Source organism: Sander lucioperca, chromosome 21 (assembly GCF_008315115.2).
Source record: "Sander lucioperca isolate FBNREF2018 chromosome 21, SLUC_FBN_1.2, whole genome shotgun sequence".
NCBI classification, from domain to species: domain Eukaryota; kingdom Metazoa; phylum Chordata; class Actinopteri; order Perciformes; family Percidae; genus Sander; species Sander lucioperca.
Genome location: NC_050193.1, coordinates 6,071,075 through 6,091,226, shown reverse-complemented (window position 1 = coordinate 6,091,226; position 20,152 = coordinate 6,071,075). Strand labels below are relative to the sequence as shown.

Below are 20,152 nucleotides of genomic sequence, written 5' to 3'. Positions count from 1 at the left end.
AATGGCGAGTAGTGCAAATAGAGATCTTTGACATTTGGCTTTGACAAGGGCTTATTTTGGTCTGGTTTGACAGCTCAGCTAATTTGGGAATTTAATATGGAAATGAAAGCATTTCCATGCTTTGGAAAATTAATTCAGATGTATGAGTCATTTGAATCAAATTACATTAATTTCCTTATTATTAATTGCTGGTAATATGCAAACATAATCTTAGTTTAATCTAATTGCTTCTCATCACTCTAAACCCTTTGTGGGGAGTAAACTATAGTATTATACCTTAGATATGTTGCAGTGCCAGATGAGCAACTGCAGCCATGCAGCTATTTTTATTTGGACACTGTAGCTATTGGTTTTAAAGATCTACCACAGTTCTCTGTTAGCCTCTGAGATGAGGTCAGGTACTCTGGAGTATCACAGTCTTGTTGAATTTCTGTTAACTGTCCATGTTTGTCATGCACATACTCTTTTTAGCTCAGTGTGGAGTTGTACAGTAGGTTTCAGGGGCTGCTAGATTTTCCCACTCTGTGTTAGGCACCAAGCTTCCTTGTATGGTACAGCTGGAGATACAGTAAGTTGAAGATAAGCTTCTATGGTAAACAAATAGGTTTCAGGTCTGGCTGCTGGAGTCCCTGCCTAAAACTAACTTCTTATCAACTGCTTTATCCCAAAGTGGTGAAGGTCGTTTAAATGTGAACCGATTCAACGGGGTGTTAACTGATCTAACTGAAGTGGTCGTGAAATATTCACACAACTCCCTTGTTATTGTATAAAATCAAATTTAGTTGTCTTGGCCTGTGAGGTATATATAGCCCACACAAGGGACTTTTTACTGTCTTTTATTTAAAGGTCCCATGACATGAAATTTTCACTTTATGAGTTTTTTTAACATTAATATGCGTTCCCCCAGCCTGCCTATGGTCCCCCAGTGGCTAGAAATGGTGATAGGTGTAAACCGAGCCCTGGGTATCCTGCTCTGCCTTTGAGAAAATTAAAGCTCAGATGGGCTGATCTGGAATCTGCTCCTTATGAGGTCATAAGGAGGAGGGTTACCTCCCCTTTCTCTGCTTTGCCCGCCCAGAGAATTTGGCCCACCCATGAGAGAGAGGCATCATGGCTTTCAAACGAGCAAAGTGGCAGTTGGTCAAGGCCACACCCCCACTCTCCACCTTGCCCCCCCCTCTCTCCTCCTCAATAGCTATAGACACAGAAATGGCACATACTAAGGAAAGCTCATTGTGGGACTGGCTCTAGTGGCTGTAATTCTGCACCAAGGCTGAATTTCGGGAAAGAGACTTCAGATACAGTATTAGGGGACCACTAAGGCCTATATAAAAGCATCCAAAGAGCACCATGTCATGGGACCTTTAACCAGGTATGTCGATTGAGAACAAATTAACATTTGCAACGACGACCTGGCCAAGACAAAGCATAAACGTGCGAGACAACATTGAGTTACACATTAAATACGCAAAATATAAACATACAAAATACATTAACGAGTCTACCAAAAATACAGACCAAATATAGTCATTAAACAGTTTGTGCAATGTGATGTCTAAGTAGTATAGCAGTAACACAATACAATGCAATAGTCCAAGTAAAAATACTGAGTGTAGTACAGAGTCTATATACAGTTTGTGCAGATGGAATAGTGCAAAAGAACATTAAACAAATGTGCCAGCAGTGCAGATGAGAATGTGCCACTATGCAATAGAGCTTTTTCCTTCAAGATTAGAGACACAAACACAGCTCTGAACTGAGACATGACACAGATTTACTAAGTGAACCTTATTTTTCCACAGAAGTGAAGACAAGCCTTTACTATCTGTTGTGAGCTAAAACAGGCCCGTTACCAACCCTGAGAACAGAGACGCTGTAGCTAAGGGGACTTGGCCATGTGCACAGCAGTGAAAGTACCAAGTATATGTAGTAAATAATTCACCTGCACAGAATGACTAAATAATTCAAGTGCTGAATTAGCCACGCATGTAATAATGTTTCACCTGTACAGCAAAAAGGAGGAAAACTTTGTTCTAGGCAGAGCTCATATTCAGTCGGCTGTTTGTCAACACACTGAGATTAAAGTAATTGTATATCTTGGTTCCTGTGTACTCTTAACACATCTCAACTCTTCATATTGATTTCCTGTGCAGGATATTGCTGCCCGTAGAAAAGCTGGGGATTGTGCTGATAAAATAAGCAAGCACAATTTTCTAGGACCTGCTTTCGCCTGGCAATATATTAGGCTTTGTTGAGGAAGACGAGAAGCGGTGCAGACAGGCAGTAAGATGGTGAATACAGATATTGCTTCTGGTGGTGGTTACTTCTTGCACAGAGATAAACGCATCCAGTTCCATTAAACTAGTTTGATGTGCACAGCTTTTAAGAGGTGTTGTTGTGTTTTTTTTGACAGAAAACAGCCCGCTGCCTAGATATATGGAGCAGGATGTTTTTCATGTTGGTCTACAGTTTCATCCAGACGTACATTTGCAATTGAGCTCTATAAATATACCACATGCACACGGTCCGCTGTTAGGAGGCCATTTATACTTTCATGAGCTATTCATGTCTCTGGCACTTGATCCTGTCATTTAGTAAACACTGTTATGACAGCGAGGGAGCCTGGCAATAGACCCAATACAAATCTGTCAGTCCAGACTCAAACCACAGAGACTAAAAGGTTAAGTCTTCATTGTAAAATCCCACCGAGTGCTGACAGCCTGAGCTAAAGATCGGCGGAAAACATGAGAAAAGACATGAGCTGCTCCACCCTCCTAGGCTGGGTCCGTCAGCCATGACCACCCTCAACCACTGACTTTGCCTTTCACAGCAGCCCCACCCGCCCACCATGCCTGCCCCTCAGCTAGCTGTGACACTTGATCTCAGGTTCAGCTGCGACAGATATTTCTGCTGTCTCTCTGTGTGTGTTTTTTAATGTCGTAAGGGCTGGTTTGGTGTGACAGCCTGTCACATGTCACTAGGGTCAATTCAGATGACTGCAGCTTTACTGGTGCTCAGTTGCACTTCACTCTTTGGCCTGCGGAGTCTTTCTTCCTTGTAAGATTGGCAGAAAGAGAGATAGAGAGCTCAGTTTTATTTTTGTTGAAGAGCAATGTGTGTGGAAGCCATGTGTGGAAGCCATGTGTTGAAGTCACATGGCTTCCATGCTTGCCAGAGCAGCCAGAAATAAAGAGACTTATTAGAGAAATGCTCTAATTACTCTTTAATCATAGATGTAACTCTGAATCCAAATCAACTTTGGCAACTAGTTATGTCACCTTGCATTAATGTCAGCTCTGCAGTATAAGACGTTTATTTTAGTGCCTCGTTTCTGTATCAGTTTTTGTTCTCCTCACACAAATGAAATATCAGTATTGCTTTGTAGTTTGTTCAGCTTCTTAATTTAACCCGGTCGGAAGCACAATGTGCTATATAAAGATCAAAAGCATAGTTTTGCAATTAATGCACAGATGGGCCTCAGATGCCTGTAAGAACTACACAAGACACATGCCTTAAGTGCAAATGATTTATGTTTAGTTCATCTGTCCACCCACTCCCTAGAATGACTATGTGGTCATGGGTTCCTGCTCATCATTATGAAATCCCATTTAAGGGAATTACAGCTACTGTATATTGAGGTTGATATCACATTGGCAGCATTAAGTGAGTCTGATCTAGATGGCATTTATTTAAAAAAAAGAGCCTGATTTCCTTTGTATGTCTTCTTCCTATATTAAGAAGAGGCTTTACCAAGAATGTTTCTAGTTATATTAGTGAGAGAATAACAGGGAGAGTGATTGTCTGAATAGCCTGGTTTCCCTCCATTGTTTCCAGTGTCAAGCCTTGCCTATGCATGGAGTGAAACATAAGAAAACAATGGATAGTAGAAGCATTTATAGTGAATGACTAACTGTTAGAGTATGGGGAAATTACCATTAGGTTTTCAGGAAGACAGCAATCTGTTAATCAATCTGAAACCTGCGTACATTACATAGAATTGTATCAACAGCACTCAATATCAAAAAGCTTGCTAATACATGGAAAAGTGTTTAGGTAACAATACAATAATTATTTGAGCCAAAGTGGTCAAAAGGTTGACCCATAGTGGAGAAAGAAGCAGAAGCAACATGCAGGAAGAAAAGGAGGATGGAAAAAAAAAAGTAAAGAAGGCCTGGGGCGAGGAAGCGCTGCAGCTCTCAAGAATGAGGTATCCGGCCTTCTTACTACCAGATGAATGAGGTCATCCATCATGGCGCCTGCCTGTGCATGCTAGGCAACAATTCTTCCTGTCCACTCTCCGCCCTGACTTTATATTCCCTGTTGGGAGCAAGCAGGGCCTGGCTTGGCCAGCCACCTGAGGCTTTGTCAGCCTCAGTGACACGGCTCTGTCAGCCACCCTCAGTGTGGCTGCAGCTAGCCTGCCTCCTGTAGAGTAGCGCATAGCAGTAGAGTACACAGAGTACCCGGAAACCAGCCAACTCCTGTCCGTAATGGTTAGACTTCATGTGGTTTCCTTCTCTGCCATTTCAGCTTGGTTCAGTTTCAGCCAGAGATCTTGAGGAATGTGTGTATGGCATGCACTGAGATTCGAAATGGCCCTGGATATAGAAGATTTCAAGAATGTACAAATATTTTACAAGACTATCTTAGAAATGTTTAATCCATAAATTCTTTTTCTAAAATGCATGTTATGTTAAGTCATGTGTAGATTTTAGATTATACATGTTTAGTTTAAATAGCTCTATTTCTATTTCTCTTCATGTACCACAATAAATTCAAGACTGAAGATTTTAAACAAGGCATCTGCAAAAAAAAAGATTCAATATAAAAGAGGCCATGGCCAGATTACTGTAATATTTTATTTATGATGAATGCAAGCCTCTGCACATACAGTATTTGAAGCGTGAGAGCGGTCAGAGAAAACTGGTTATGTTGTGCACAATGAACAAGCACAAAATGAAACAGTAGCACGGCCCCCATCCTCACTTAGATTTTTTTACTCCGGCTTGAAAGTGTTCAAGGTGGCGTTGTGTCTATAAACCAGTGCCTTTTTCTGCATGACTGGAGACCATTACCAAGTGATTATATTAAATGATGGCATGGAAAACATCATTGGGCTTGAGTTTGTATGCAGAAGGTAATACAATAGATTGCAGCTCCCCAGACAGAGAAAGAGAGTGCTGGTTATGACTGTCAACCTCAGTCATTATGGCCTGCTGGATGTCCCTGCACCTGGAGAGACGTCAGTTTGTCCTCTGTGTTTTGTCTGCCTGTCTGTTTTCCCCTGTCTAATGAAGACAATAAGTGGCGTAAAGAAGCAATGTCAGCCCCAGAAGTAAAAACAATCCATGCAGGGTTTTCACGGGTCTTGTAATTGAGTAGGAAGTATTAGATTCTCACAAGAAGCAAAAACGACGGCAGGAAGCCAATCTTGCGAGGCGCAGTGCAAAGTTATGGGTGTGGGTGTTTTCCCTCTTCAGATGTGTATCGTGAAATAAAAACAAATCTTTTTGAAAAACTAGATTAAATCATGGTGGTCTAAAGAATGTGAGCCTGAAATTGGTGCTGGAAATGTAAACACTGTAGGAAACTATTACACGCTTGGAATTGTTGCCATACTGTACGACATTTCAACCAGAAAAACCTGCAATTACCTAGCGAGTAAGATAAGACATTGTGGTGCATTAGCTAAGCAGTTGGTCAGGTTGAATTAATTCAATAGTATAGTCTTGTCTTATTAAGCCATTATATTACAACTGATTTTCTTTAACCGTCAAACTTGACCATGAACAGATAACTGCCAAGGGAGGGCTAATCCTCCAGCCTGGATAATTGCCAAACACAAAATTCAATCAACTCTCCTTCCCCCAAGGATATTTGTTCTTCTGAAGTACTCTCTGCCTATGAAGAACTGTCTTATTCAGACAGGGACCAACCTTGAGTCTCTCCTTCTCTGTGCAGTGATTTCTAATCATCACTCAATGGGGGATGAGAGACATTTTGAGTGCTCCCTCAAAGTGAGAAATGAGTCGGTGGCTGTCGTAGCCATGCTTGCGTATGAGCAATGACTATGCCAACTGTTCCAGCTAAACTCCTCCTGAGACACTAGTTGCAGGCCCATGCCAGTTTAGTTGCCATGTTGACTTTGGAGGAGGACGAGAGAGAAAGAGAGAGACAGACTTCTAAGGCACTTGGCTTGGCTGTCTGTCAAACGTTGGAGGTTTACCTTGGGCTGTGACCAAATGCTCTTACAACCCACTGATCAGTGAGCTAATGGAAAACCATAACAATAGCAGCATGGCATTTGATGCATCATGTTTTGCTGGCATCTTCTGCAAGGCTACTTTTACATGTATATGTGTTAATTTGTATTTGGCATGATCAGAAAAAGTTTTTGCTGCTGTGGGAGATACAGATGTTTAGTGCTCACTGTCATTTAAAGCTATGAAATATTTCAACCACCCTCTCACTTTATTTACATAGTTTGAAGTTTTTTTTTAAGTCTGTGTGGGTTTAATCTGGCTAGCAAGTAGACAGCAGGCATAAAGAAACGATGAAGCTGTAATTGCCTGTAAATTAGACCACATGCATAAAAGGAAGAGAGGAGTGAGAGACCGTAGGCAGGAAAAAAGCCTAAAGCAGGAAGAGAAGCGCAGCACAGGAACATTGAGATTTGTTTAGTTTGCTTCCGCCCGTCCCTCCTTCGTTCTCTGATGGCAGAGCAGCATCAACACAGCAAACTCAGTTAAAGCAGGAGGAGCCAAAGCTTAAGCAATCAAACAATATTTAGCATGGAGGAAAATTAGGTTCCCTTGCTGTCTGCTTTTAGTTCAGTCCCAGTCTGTTCAAATATGTTACCCTGATGCGGATGCCTCATCCCTTCACTGATCTGCTCTATATCAGGAGCCCCGCTGTTTGAACTAATGGTGAAAGTAATCAAATGTTGGGTGTTTTAGCCTGAGGCAAGAGAAAGGGCTGTTGTGCACAAGCTGAGATAATGGATTTGCATTTCCCTAATGTTAGTAGCTGGCCCATGAGAGAGAGGAAGTATGTGATGAGTCTTCTCAGTGACTCAGTATTTACAGCCTTTCTTTAGTAATACAAGAAAGTAGAGCAGAGTGAAACAGAATGTGTAAAATATCAGTTTGCACTCTGTTTACTAGTCCTCATCCACCTATCACTCTCGGTTTCCCACACCCGGCAGTCTCTGACTCTGTACCAGCCGGCTTTGATCCAGTCTGCCTTGCTAATCTGGTATCACAGTCCAGACCATGTCACTGGAGGTCAGACATTCAATGTAAAAGCCTAGTAGGTGCACAAGGCCAAAAACCTTCCAGACTGACAGTGAAGGAAATATGAAACCCCTCTATAACAACATACAATGCACACAGCTGTTTTATAAACATCCCATCAAGGTTTTTTGCCTCTTGTAGCACGCTCAATAACTTTTTTGCGGTAGAAATGTCAGCATATGATATAGTAACTATACCAGTGTCCTTCTGGGAACAGGTAGATTAAAAAATACCTGTCAGTGAGAGCTAGATTGTGTTTGAATATTAACACATTGGTGATGACCCCAGCTGCCCTCAGTCTGAGGTTTTCCTTGTGTCTCTGCTGAGATCCACTGACAACACTTCCCATCATCACTTGGGCTAAAACAGAAGCTTATGGTGCGTTGCGATGGGAAGCAGATGTGGTCACTAGAAGCCGTGGACTTTTTTTCAAGGAGTTGCATCTGTAACAAGAAAAGTAAGGACGTGACCTGCTCAAAAGCTCAAAGCCCCTGATGTGACATCAAGACTGAGTGTGTAACAATTCCATCTTGTGAAACTGAAATAATTTAAAAATGAGAAAGGGATTCTTCAAATTAATTTGGTTTTGTCACGGCTCCATAGCTGAGGAGACGCTCTCGTTCGCAAGTTTACACATTTGAGCTTTGCAGAAAGGTGGTCATTATTTTGCACCTTCCTCATGGCTGCAGAGTGAATGATTGCTTTAATCAATGATACATCATAACTATGCATACACACACTTGATCATTTGAAGTGCAAATGATGCCTGAGTAAGGGGTAAAGGAATTCAGTTTTCCATGGGAATAATGGGAATTAAGTAAATGACAGGAAATGAACCACCAGGCCCAGAGAAATGAGGTTAGATGGTGGGACAATAAAATGAGGTCCTGGTGATAACAAGGCTGCAGCTACAGGCAGGCTGTCTGATGTTTAAGTGGTTTACTGTACACCTCCTTTGGTCCACAGGCCTCGTCGTGGAAATGCATACTCAGTCATTAGTCTCTGATGGATGTCTGCTGGATGCAGAGCAACTTTTAACCACAAAGAGGGATTAAATTTGATTTTAACTGTAGAATGAAGGGATTATTTTTAAGATTGCAAACTTCCCCACTATCCAGTACACATATTTATGGCTTTTTTAAATGGCTCTGTGAACTGTTTTGGGGAAGGGGTAAAACAGCTGCAGGCTGTTTTTTAGTGGTTTTCCCTTAACTATCTAATGAACAGAAATATGTGAACGCCCATGCCTGCATCAAATAAGGGGCCGTAGCACCCTCTTGTGAAACAATTTTGCAGCACAAAATCTTTGTAACCATCATGCTTATAACTGCAAACAATGCCCTTAAATTTTGATTATGTGTTGTTACTCAATATTGCATGTAATTCATTGAGACTCATGATAATGTCTTCTCCGTCTCTATCTGTGTAGCTGGCAGGCCTGGGGTGGGACAGAGAACATGGCTGAACCACGGCGCGAGAGCACCAGCAGCCTGCAGAGGAAGAAACCTCCCTGGCTCAGACTGGACATTCCCACGGCTCAGATGTCACTAGACGAGCCACCCACTTTTGTTCAGGTGTTCTTTTTTGCTGAATCCCCTTCTCGTTTTTGTCACCTTTGTCATTTTTGTCATGACTTGTTTTCACACTTTCACTCCTTTCCTGTTTAGCCGGTGAAGAGGCAGGGGTTCCTACGCAGTATCAGCATGCCAGTGGAGACCTCTCACCTCCAGTCCCCACCCCGCGACCTCTTTGACACCCGGCGGCCTGTCTTACAACGCCAATCATCGATCACTCAGACCATAAAGAGGTAAACACAGCTGGCAGTACACTGGATTTACATATTAATGTCTACATATAAGTGGGTTGTAGCATGCTTCAAGATTAAAATATGAAGAACTTGCACATTTTGCAGTTTGTAGGTTATGGAATGAAATGCTACAGTATCTAATATACAGTTGTATAAAGAGTTAAATGGAAGATTTTAGCAGCCTGTTTCTCATGGCATGTAAATAAATAACTTCAATTTAACTATAGTGTTTCTGCTCTCCTTACCTTTTCCAAATTGCATGACTGTTTCTATCATCTATCTATGCCTGGTAATAATTTTACTAATGTTGTTAATCTCATAAAAACCAAGTCTTAACTTAACAGTCTGCTTAGCTCTCTCTGCATGATGGCTACAGCACTGTCCAGCTGCATATTTCCTTCTCACTGCCTGTTGTTGTCTTTTCTGTTTTCTTCTCTTCCTTCTGTCCCTTCTTTCTCTTCTCACCTTCCGGCCCTGCTCTGCCTGGTCACAGCAGCAGAAGGGTGCACTTTGAGCGGATTAACACGGTTCCCATTAAGGGGCAGCGGGCTGCTCGCCGTAGCATCAGGAAACACCACTCTCTCTCCAGAACCCTGCTCAGGTACGGCAGGAAGTCCCTCACAAGACTGCAAGTGTTTAGGGTCAGGAGTCAGGACTATACTCACTGTATGTATGTTGTTTAGCTTGCAGTTGGCAATGATAATTCTGACATGGTTTTGCCAATGTTGCTTTAACATTTAGATTTTTCTTCACTTTGTCACAGATAGTTACATATGAGACACACATCAAAAGATTCACACGAATTGTTGTTTTTCGCTCAGTCATCAGCTGTTGCAGCTGTGAGTCATATCATCGCCACAAAGATTTCTTTTTAAATGAGTCAAAAGAAGACCTGAAACTAAAAGCTGTCATGTTCCTGTTACACTCAGAGAGCTGCAGCAATGACCCAGCCAGGCAGTGAGAAGGGCTACACATTTCCCTACACATCTGTCAAACAGCATTCATCACAAGAAGTTGTTGCTTCTGAGTATACTTGTTAGTGGGCCAGTGTTTTAATGCTGACATGCCAGGTCTGAAGGCTTCTTTAGTGGATACTGATAAGATAAGTCTGGGCCATGTTTAATCATATTCATAGAAACTAAGGTTACCGAGGGCATGTCTACTGCTGCAAAGAAAGGCACACATATGCTAGAATATTAGCTACAATCTTAGGTTCAATCTTGTCACTTGAGGCATATTTTAAGAGCAGAGAACCAGACAACCAGCAAAATGTATTTACTGACAGAAAGAGTGAGCTGAGCTAGTGAGGAATAGATTGTAACTGAACTTCACTGAATAGTCACTCTGCCGCTGGTAATTAGTGTAGAAGCAGCTAGCTTCCCTGAACTTTCCTTTGAAGAATTTTTCCACTTCCACTTCCTGCCCTCGGGGTGCAGTAACATTGTTTGCTCTGTTACTTATTAGGCTTCAACTTCAACAATGTGATTGCATGTATATTCATCAAGGTTTGTTTCAATGGGAGTAGAGTAGGACATAAAACCTAAAAAAAAAACACAGTTCTTTGTTAATTCTCTGTCTGCTTGTGTCAATTAAAAACAGGAAACTCAGAATAAGTTGGATTTTATTTGCAGCATCAGAATCCAGTAAATCCCTCTCTTGTTCTCTTTTTCTTTGAACATGTAGACTTTGGTTGCATTGTGTGTGTGTGTGTGTGTGTGTGTGTGTGTGTGTGTGTGTGTGTGTGTGTGTGTGTGTGTGTGTATGTATGTATGTATGTACCTGGCTACCTGTCTTTCCCAGTGTGCCTGGACATAAACATGCCCAGGCTTGTTCCCTCTACTGTGCCTATTTCTTGCACTATCAAGTGAAGTGCAGTCTTATCAGTTTGACGCATGTTTGCCGACCCATTCCTCCTTATGCAGGCCTCTTAAGAGGGTCATCAATGAGTGCATCTACATCTCAACTTTCACCTAACCAAATAGCATTTAATCTCTCTGGGAGGAATACAAAATGTGTATGCCTTTGGCAAACCAGAGCTGAAAGGTCAATGTTGTTGGTGTTAGGGGAACAGCGGACTGGTTTGGGGTCAGTAAGGACGGAGATGCAACCCAGAAATGGCAGAGGAAAAGCTTGCGCCACTGCAGCCTGCGCTATGGAAAGCTGAAACCACAGGTGATCCGAGAGATGGATCTCCCCAGCCAGGACAACATCTCCTTAACGAGCACGGAGACCCCGCCTCCTCTCTATGTCCCTTCTTCACAATATGGCATGCAAAAGGTAAAGGAATGTATGGGTTTCTTTGCTTAATGCTGTTCTAATTTTAATCCATATTTTTAATGACAAATTGTAATGCAGATAGTGGACAAGCATGTACTTTAACCTAAAAAAATTACAGATTGATGTTGCACAAAGGCGCATTATGACCAAAAATTCCCCTTACTCTATCTCTAGTGTTAAATTGACATTATGTAGGCTACAGCATGTGTTGAATAGTAAAATATGGCTGTCTCTTGATAATTCATATTGTTCGGCTCTTTATAACTTCCACTTGTTGAACCCATTGGTTTTCAGATTGTGGACCCATTGGCGCGAGGACGAGCCTTCCGTATGGTGGAGGAGGTGGATGGCTTCAGCGTGCCTCAGACCCCCATCACCCCTGGTGCCGCCTCGCTTTGTTCCTTCACCAGCTCCCGCTCAGGTCTCAACCGACTGCCTCGTCGACGTAAGAGGGAGTCTGTGGCAAAGATGAGCTTTAGGGCCGCAGCAGCGTTGGTCAAGGTGAGTGAGCAGGATGAGATTCACTGAACAGATTAAATACATATATGTATGCAATGCTTGCAAAAATAACATGATAAATAAACAGAAAAAGACATTTATTAAAACACTGTACTTTATTGGACCTTATTAGTACTGTATTACTTTGTAAACGGGTGATGTGTGCTGTGATGGAAAGATTATAGCTGTGTGTGTGTGTGTGTGTGTGTGTGTGTGTGTGTGTGTGTGTGTGTGTGTGTGTGTGTGTGTGTGTGTTTCTCAGGGGCGTTCAATACGGGAGAGCACTACTTTAAGACGGACCCAAAGACGCAGCTTCACCCCCGCCAGCTTCATGGAGGAGGACATGGTTGACTTTCCTGATGAACTAGACACATCTTTCTTTGCCAGAGTAAGACAGTAAAAACAACAATGTTGTTATGTTGTCGTTACTGTGTAACCATGTTTATTTATAATTGAATAATAATTCTCATTTTGAAAACCCATGGCATTACTTACTATTTTTATTGCCACAATGTTCTTTCTAGGATATTTTAATGCAGGAAGAGTTGTCCACGTACGCAGATGAGGTGTTTGAGTCACCGTCTGAGGCGGCTGTGAAAGAGGTAGAGCCCAGCAGCAAAAAGGATGAGACGGAGCTGACAGGCAGTGCCCTAGATAAGACAGAGCTGGAGAGAAGTCATCTCATGCTGTAAGTGGCCACGTGTTACTCGTTCAGCCTATGCGGATACCAACATTTTTAAAATAATAACGATCCATGTTACAGGAAAACAGTTTTCACTATGAGATTTGCACATAATGTCAAACCACGAGTCACCATTAATGTACAATATAAGAAAATATGATATACACTATATATATGAATTAATTAACAGGATGCACTGATCAAACTCAGAAGCTAAGCATGAGTAAACATAACAGCTCTATTGATAACCAATCTGACAAAAAGATGAATATTATTGATCCCGTTGGTGATTTAGCCAGATGATGCCCCTGAACCCTTAAAAGTAATCAATTGTTGTCTCCTCTGTCAACTGTTCCAGACCTTTGGAGCGAGGGTGGCGTAAAGCCAAAGAAGGAACTCCAGGTCCACCAAAGGTACCCTTGCGGCAGGAGGTGGTGAGTGTTACCGGACAGCGGCGGGGCCAGCGCATCGTTGTACCTGTCAAGAAGCTTTTTGCCCGAGAGAAAAGGCCTTATGGATTGGGCATGGTAGGGAAGCTCACAAACCGAACGTACCGCAAGCGCATTGACAGCTACGTGAAGAGGCAGATAGAGGACATGGATGACCATAGGTACTGCACCTCTCCACAGATCTGACTAATGAGCACACTTTCTCTCTACTTTCCTCAGTGGATGACAATCGGATGATGAGTGCTGCTGTTCTTTGAAATACATACTCTCTATTTCCTCTAGACCTTTTTTTACATACTGGATCACCGTTGTCCATTTGCTCATCACTATCCTGGCTGTATGCATCTATGGTATTGCACCAGTGGGCTTTTCCCAGCATGAGACGGTTGATTCTGTGAGTAACAGCTCAGTTGTGATGATTTGTCAACACACAATGTTTTAATCTCATTGTGACTCATTTCATATTTATTGTACTCTTTGTGATTGGTGATGTCTTCTGATGTAGGTTTTAAGAAACAAAGGTGTGTATGAAAATGTCAAGTTTGTGCAGCAGGAGAACTTTTGGATCGGGCCGGGGTCGGTGAGCACTCTTCTCTTGATAGAAGATCAAGAATACCAGCAATCATGTGTAAATGTCTTTAAATAAATACTACATTTTAGATTTTCCCCTTATCTGTGCATTGTTAGGAAGCTCTGATCCACTTGGGGGCCAAATTCTCTCCATGCATGCGGCAGGACAAACAGGTGCATGATCTCATCAGGGAAAAGAGAGCTATCGAACGCAACTCTGCCTGCTGTGTGCGTAACGATCGTTCCGGGTGTGTCCAAACCTCAGAGGAGGAATGCTCGGTCTGTAAAAAAAAAAATTGTGTTCAACCTTTTTAATTCAACTACAGATAGAGGCTGTGGGAACTTCTAACCCTTTCTTTTGTGGTTTTATTTCTAGAGTACTCTAGCTGTGTGGGTAAAATGGCCGAGGCATTCCAGCACACCCCAGTTAAATGGCAAAGACAGACAGTATGGCTCTGTGTGCCATCAGGATCCCAGGTAGATACACTAGTAGTTCCTTCATTGCACAGTTTTAAATGATACTGATTGGTAAATATAATGTGTGTATATTGTTTGTCTCATTATAGGATCTGTCTGGAGCCTGCCTCAGTATCACCTCATGAATGGCCTGATGACATCAGCAAGTGGCCAGTGAGTACAGTAACATTTATTTATCATTTATTTTTTTAGACAAAGAGGGAGATTAAAAATAAGGTTGTCTAAAAAGTTACGTCACTGGTCATCACTTCCATATAATCTGACCTTGATGAAATGCTTGGGGGAATTAATTATCTTTGGTCCAGTATTTGAAAAGTCTTCTTTCTCACTGTATATATACAATACATACAGTTTGTGTGTGTGTGTGTGTGTGTGTGTGTGTGGGGTGTGTAGCAGAATTGTTAGAGTCAATATTGCACTATTTAGTTATCAATGGAACTCTGGGATACATTATTAAAGGGCAAAAATCCACCAAAACAGGTAATCTCCTGTTTTGGTTTATAACTCAAAATGTGATATTTCTTTTTTTAACGTTTTTTTTTAATTTGGGAAGGATGTCACATTTTGGCACTGATGAAGATTTAAAATTTAAAATCGCTCCAACAAAAAAATAAAAAAACTGCTTTGGCTTTCAGATTTGTACCAGGTACAACACAGGGAACCACACCAACCTGCCTCATATAGACTGTACCATCACAGGCCGACCCTGCTGCATTGGAACCAAAGGGAGGTGAGGAGGGCTAATGAACCTATGACAAACATTTATCCTGGACTAGTAAAAAACATGATGTATGACTAGTTGACTAATTTAGTAATTGCTGCTTGTTTTCTTAAAGGTGTGAAATCACATCCCGGGAATATTGTGACTTCATGAAAGGCTACTTTCATGAGGAGGCTACTCTCTGCTCTCAAGTAAGCATCTTTCTCCTTAATATACACAAATTAGACATTTCATTTTCTCATGGGGAAAAAAAGGAGAGAAGCTACTTAATGCAAAGAGTGTTAAACTTAATTTGCATTGCATCTGTTGCTATTATTAATCTGGTTTACTATTTTGTAAACTTCCTGAATACCAATGAGTCTTTATTCATTTGCATTGTCATTAGGGATCTTTGATTGTCACATTAATAGTATAATAGTGTATGAATGAGGGGCATTACTTAAGATGCTGTGCTATGTCCTTCTTCAGGTGCACTGCATGGACGATGTGTGTGGACTGTTGCCTTTCCTCAACCCAGAGATCCCAGATCAGTTTTACAGGCTCTGGCTCTCACTTTTCCTGCATGCTGGGTGAGTCAGTAGTGGTCAGTAAGTAGTTTTGCTTATGCTAAGATTTGCCTGGCAAAAGAAACAGACAAAAAGTATAGATCATGTATTTGATTGTACTATTAAAACTTATATTTAAGTTGTTTTGTGTAGTTATTGTTTTAGTCACTTTCAAACATGAGTAGGATAAAACAGGAAAGAAAACTCACTATTTGTGTAAACTACCCAATGGTACAAATGAAAGCAAACCTTGCTAACCAGAAGCACAATTTAGCAGATAGGCTCAGCCTATCAGCCAATAAATCAGTTCAGTTTTGTCTCAGCCTGGAATACTAAATCAGTGTTTTCAAGGAATGTGTTTGCACCCAGCGGTGAGGAACAGGATGATTAAAAGATCAGAATTATAGTCAGGTTTAATGGCCAAATACGTTTGGCACATACAGTACAAGGAAATTGATTGCAGCTGTCAGTAGCTCTTGGTGTATTCATACTCGCATCACAACAAAACAAAAGCATAGAAAGATAAAAAGACACTCAGCAAATATGTAAAAGAGAAAACTGAGGACAAACAACAGCGGAAGAAAAAGCACACAGCACAGGTGAGCTTATTGGTGGTTAACTGGTTGTATAATAGAAATGCAAGAGTGCATGAAATGTTGCAAATTGTTGGAATAAATATATGGGTAGTCTAATTGAATAAAGTACTTCCATTTTCCTTTGATATAAGTTTGGCTAAATAAAAATACTTTGGTTCAATATAGTGAATCAACTTATTTATTAACTTATAGCTGGAGTTGCTCTCAATGTACTTATGTACTGTATGTCACAAATATGTTAAATATATGCAGATGCATTATTTGCAGTTATGCACTGTATATTTTAGACTGACGGCACTACTTTGGTGTAGTTAAGACCTGTCATTCAGTCAATCAGCACAAAAAGCTGACCTCACTGTTAAAAGAAGTAGTGCTTCATCTTCATGCTGTCTGTTATCTGTCTCCTGGGTAATTAAACAAAGTGCTCTCGCTACACAAACTCATTAAGCTTCAATGAGATAGAGACCGATTTTGTTGATGGGCAAAGTCATCGGTCTGCTGAGGGGTTTGCCTCCTTTACACAGAGGAATTATCTTCCCAACACGTGCAGCTTTTCTCCCACACACACACACACCTCACATTGCACACCCATGAGCACTTTGTCCATTTCCATTCCCCCAGGATCCTTCACTGCCTGGTGTCGGTGGCTTTCCAGATGACCATCCTGAGGGACCTGGAGAAGCTGGCGGGCTGGCTGCGCATCTCAATCATTTACATTCTCAGTGGCATCACTGGCAACTTAGCTTCAGCCATCTTTTTGCCCTATAGAGCAGAGGTGATCACCAGTCTAACACACAAAATACCAGTGCAGAACAGTGCATTTATAAGTCATATTATTTGTGGGAGATTTCCCATTTGGGAGCTCATCAGGTTTACTAAGAAAACCATACAATGCAAAGAACTTTCAACTGAAGTTATAAATGTTTGTGAACATGTTTTTGTAGGCTTACGCCCCTCTCTCTGCTGTCTTTGTGTCAGGTGGGCCCAGCTGGCTCTCAATTTGGGATCCTGGCCTGCCTGTTCGTGGAGTTGTTTCAGAGCTGGCAGATCCTTGCCCAGCCCTGGAGGGCCTTTACCAAGCTGCTGTGTGTGGTGCTTTTCCTCTTTGCCTTTGGGCTGTTGCCCTGGATCGACAATTTCGCCCACATTTCTGGCTTCATTTCTGGCTTCTTCCTGTCCTTCGCCTTCTTACCCTACATCAGCTTTGGCCGCATGGACCTCTACCGCAAACGCTGTCAGATTATCGTCTTCATGCTGGTGTTTGTCGGGCTTTTTTCGGGCCTTGTGGTGCTTTTCTATGTCTACCCAATCAAGTGTGAATGGTGCGAGTTGCTCACCTGCATCCCCTTCACGGACAAATTCTGCGAGAAGTACGACCTCAACGCTCACCTCCACTGAAGTGTGGACAGTGTGAGCACAACAGGATGGCATCAGGTCAAAAGATGTGGACTAACAGATGATGCCAGTCTGTCTCCACTCTGCCTCTGTGTGACTGGGGGACTGCCCCTTTCTCTGTAAACAATGACAATATACTTGTGTTTTTTTTACTCTGTCAGTATGAATACCTATGCCACTTATCTTAAACACTTCCTTTAATCACCTTCCTGTTACCGGCAGTCATTGTCACTCCTTCACTGTGCATTGAAACAAAAGCACTTCTGAACCTTATAAAAATTCCCAGCTGCCCTTAACATGTAAGGCAGGAATTAGAGCCAGCACTGGTACAGAGAGAAGGATTGGTTTTTTTACATTCACACTCAAAACATAGGTTTTATTATTCAGGCAACCTCATACAGAAGCAGGGACAAAAATCTAATAGTGATACCGTTGGTGCCTTGTTGATAAATGTACCAACTACTGCCATATTTTTGTTACATTATGCTGAGCACTCGAATGTTTTCTTTTATTTGTTTATTGCTTCTTAAGAAGTGATGATTGTTTTGAACATGGTAGTGTTTTAGCTACCTGTCTACTCACATGTAACACAACAGTAAAAAATCTACAAATTAAAGTGGTCTGTGACTTTCTCTCAATTACCAGAAAATGCCAGTTCAATTCAATTCAATTCAATTTTATTTATAGTATCAAATCATAACAAGAGTTATCTCGAGACACTTTACAGATAGAGTAGGTCTAGACCAAACTCTGTAACAGTTGAAACAGTAAACAGTTGAAGATTGTTTTATAGTTTATTCAAATTATGCAACAAAGAAACCGCAAATATCTGCTACAAATATTAAATTGACAATCCAAGTTAAAAACGCTTGGATGCTAGTGGCTGCATGATCAGTATGTACAAACTTGAATTCATCACACCTTTTGATTTATATGGTTTACAAAAATAGAATAGTATTTACATCACAACTCTAGCTGTAATGCTCAATATTTACATTTATATAATATTACAATCAATTGCCTCGATTACATTACAAATAGTAAATTGTGAGTAATCTGACAAATAACAATTATGGAGAAACAACATAAGCTCAAAAAGCCAAGATTCTCATGGTGACCCAGAGTATAATTTGATGTCTGATAAGTCAATATAACTGCAAAGCCACTGGTTCCTCTTTTTGCATGAATCCACTCTGGTCCCTTCTGTTCTCACACAGTGGGATACTGTAAGGTGCTGACATTAGGAGGTCTAAGACCTTGTTGCCAATACGGAACTCAGTCCCCTGGTGCATACTGGCCCTGCGCCTTTATCTGTCCCTCTGTTGGCTCTGTTTTGTTAATCTTACATTATCTGCCATGAGTCCATGTTAGAGGTGAGTAAGTGGAGTAGAATAGGGCAGGGGCTCATGGACTAGCAACCGCTGTTCCGCCGTGCGTACACCTGCCCATCGAGCATGTACTCCATCTCTTGGAATTGCATGTTGGGTATGGAGATGGCTGATGGTCCTTTCTCCTTAAAGCCGGCCTTGAGGTAGAAGGGCACCAGGAAATCCTCGCAAATCAGCAGAGCTCGGTGAAGGCCCAGCACACAGCGCAGGTACTGCAAATAGCGCCACAAGAGGATGGAGCCCTTGCCTTGCTGGCGACAGTGACGGTGCACTGACAGAACATGGATGTGCACAGTGGAGTTGTCTGGGATATGCTGAGTCATTGCCTCCTGGAGAAAAGTGATTACATAGAGGCAAAATGAATTCAAAGCACCCATGAGCCCAAATTCCCATGCATCTGCTGCATGGAAAAGCAAGGTTTGTCACATTGTATTCTTTACAACAATATTTTCATACCTGTGAAAGCCTCTCCTTGTCCCAGCCAGAGCCAATAATGAAAGCTACCAGCTGTCCCTCCTCAAACCAACCCAGCGACAGCTCAGGGCACTGACCCAGGAAGTTAAGCACTTCTTTCAGGGTAAGTGGACACTCTCCAGACACAGAGACAAATGCTGGGGGGTTAAAAAAAACAGTTAGTTGACTGGGTGCTCTGAGTAATGATCATGAAGATCAGGAAAAGACTACAGGATGAAAGAAAGGTGTTCTCTTTCAAGGTAAAACTTGCACTAGGACAATATTGAACACCCCAAAGACATGATGTGATTATATGATCCTTCCCCAATGGGAAACTTTATCAAATACATATAGAAAGTCAGCCAAGTTGGTACCTGATGAGACATAGTGTTAAAAAAAAACATCAGGTAAGTTATAGGTGAGCAGACCCTTGACTTACCTTCTCTTTCAATCTCAAACACACTGATGGCGTCCTGTGGCGTGAGGTTTCTGAACTCGCTAGCAGGGAGTGTGTGTCGTCGCTGTCGCAGAGGGTTAACCACTCTGACAGGTGTCTTCAGAAAGAAGGGCTTGAGGACTGATGAGGCACTGACCTGCTGTGTCATGATGCCTCAATAATTCAAAACAGGAGGTTCTGGTTATTTGAGGATTCTTTTATCTATATTTTTCTCTTCCAACCTTTTCAATATAAATTGAATACTGATACTATAAATGATGCAGTCAAAGTAAGTCAAACCCTGCCAACACAGTGTTCTGTGTTCTCTGTTTGTCCAACAGCGCTAACTGTAATGTAACTCAGTAGGCAAGATGCTGACCTTTTTGTCTCTCCTGCAGTCTCCTCCTCTTCTTTCTCTCTGAGCTAATACTGTAAAGTGGTCGTCTAAAAGTAGGATAACACGTGTGCACGTGTCTCCAAAGTCTCTAAATCCCCTGCTTTTAAATGACAGTCACATAAACAACGACATCCTAGTTCACAGCGAGACAACTCTGTATAGGTGCAGC

The 20,152-nt window shown here is 41.7% G+C and overlaps 2 protein-coding genes and 1 long non-coding RNA gene across 7 annotated transcripts in view; 2 read left to right on the top strand and 1 right to left on the bottom strand.

Moving 5' to 3' along the window:
- rhbdf1a (rhomboid 5 homolog 1a (Drosophila)) overlaps positions 1 to 17,925 on the top strand; it is a 30,336-nt gene extending 12,411 nt beyond the window's left edge. For 2 of the 4 annotated variants that reach the window (XM_031312671.2, XM_035996860.1), the window contains exons 2-19: positions 8,722 to 8,866; positions 8,960 to 9,099; positions 9,593 to 9,700; positions 11,163 to 11,376; positions 11,671 to 11,877; positions 12,137 to 12,262; positions 12,399 to 12,562; positions 12,915 to 13,166; positions 13,288 to 13,399; positions 13,511 to 13,585; positions 13,693 to 13,854; positions 13,952 to 14,052; positions 14,142 to 14,205; positions 14,688 to 14,782; positions 14,889 to 14,964; positions 15,242 to 15,342; positions 16,536 to 16,689; positions 16,893 to 17,925. In XM_031312671.2, coding sequence (XP_031168531.1) covers positions 8,750 to 8,866; positions 8,960 to 9,099; positions 9,593 to 9,700; positions 11,163 to 11,376; positions 11,671 to 11,877; positions 12,137 to 12,262; positions 12,399 to 12,562; positions 12,915 to 13,166; positions 13,288 to 13,399; positions 13,511 to 13,585; positions 13,693 to 13,854; positions 13,952 to 14,052; positions 14,142 to 14,205; positions 14,688 to 14,782; positions 14,889 to 14,964; positions 15,242 to 15,342; positions 16,536 to 16,689; positions 16,893 to 17,312 — 2,688 coding nt within the window. In that variant the 5' untranslated portion in view covers positions 8,722 to 8,749 and the 3' untranslated portion in view covers positions 17,313 to 17,925. The remainder of the gene's footprint in view (positions 1 to 8,721; positions 8,867 to 8,959; positions 9,100 to 9,592; positions 9,701 to 11,162; positions 11,377 to 11,670; positions 11,878 to 12,136; positions 12,263 to 12,398; positions 12,563 to 12,914; positions 13,167 to 13,287; positions 13,400 to 13,510; positions 13,586 to 13,692; positions 13,855 to 13,951; positions 14,053 to 14,141; positions 14,206 to 14,687; positions 14,783 to 14,888; positions 14,965 to 15,241; positions 15,343 to 16,535; positions 16,690 to 16,892) is intronic. The other 2 variants (XM_031312672.2, XM_031312673.2) reach the window with 2 other exon arrangements.
- LOC116059526 overlaps positions 382 to 20,152 on the top strand; it is a 20,400-nt gene continuing 629 nt past the window's right edge. The window contains exons 1-2 of the long non-coding RNA XR_004107320.2: positions 382 to 393; positions 7,689 to 7,696. This is a non-coding gene — a long non-coding RNA (uncharacterized LOC116059526). The remainder of the gene's footprint in view (positions 394 to 7,688; positions 7,697 to 20,152) is intronic.
- Positions 1,328 to 20,139, bottom strand: aanat2 (arylalkylamine N-acetyltransferase 2). Of its 2 annotated transcripts, XR_004896229.1 has the most exons (5): positions 19,813 to 20,139; positions 19,590 to 19,762; positions 19,154 to 19,308; positions 18,650 to 19,026; positions 1,328 to 1,368 (listed from the first exon to the last, which is right to left on the bottom strand). XR_004896229.1 is itself a non-coding variant. In XM_031312674.2 (4 exons), exons 2-4 carry the CDS (start codon positions 19,753 to 19,755, stop codon positions 18,721 to 18,723), a joined length of 627 nt encoding a protein of 208 aa, XP_031168534.1. In that variant the 5' UTR covers positions 19,756 to 19,762; positions 19,813 to 20,139; the 3' UTR covers positions 18,085 to 18,720. The 2 variants fall into 2 exon arrangements, 1 of the variants encoding a protein (XP_031168534.1); XM_031312674.2 differs by lacking the exon at positions 1,328 to 1,368 and having other exon boundaries at positions 18,085 to 19,026.

Excerpts from the sequence above, each read along its gene's own strand:
- aanat2 (XM_031312674.2), bottom strand. The coding sequence starts at position 19,755 with ATGACACAGCAGGTCAGTGCCTCATCAGTCCTCAAGCCCTTCTTTCTG. Across the intron at positions 19,309-19,589 it reads GTTTGAGATTGAAAGAGAAG|CATTTGTCTCTGTGTCTGGA; the intron begins GTAAGTCAAGGG and ends TTAACCCCCCAG. Across the intron at positions 19,027-19,153 it reads ACAAGGAGAGGCTTTCACAG|GAGGCAATGACTCAGCATAT; the intron begins GTATGAAAATAT and ends ACTTTTCTCCAG.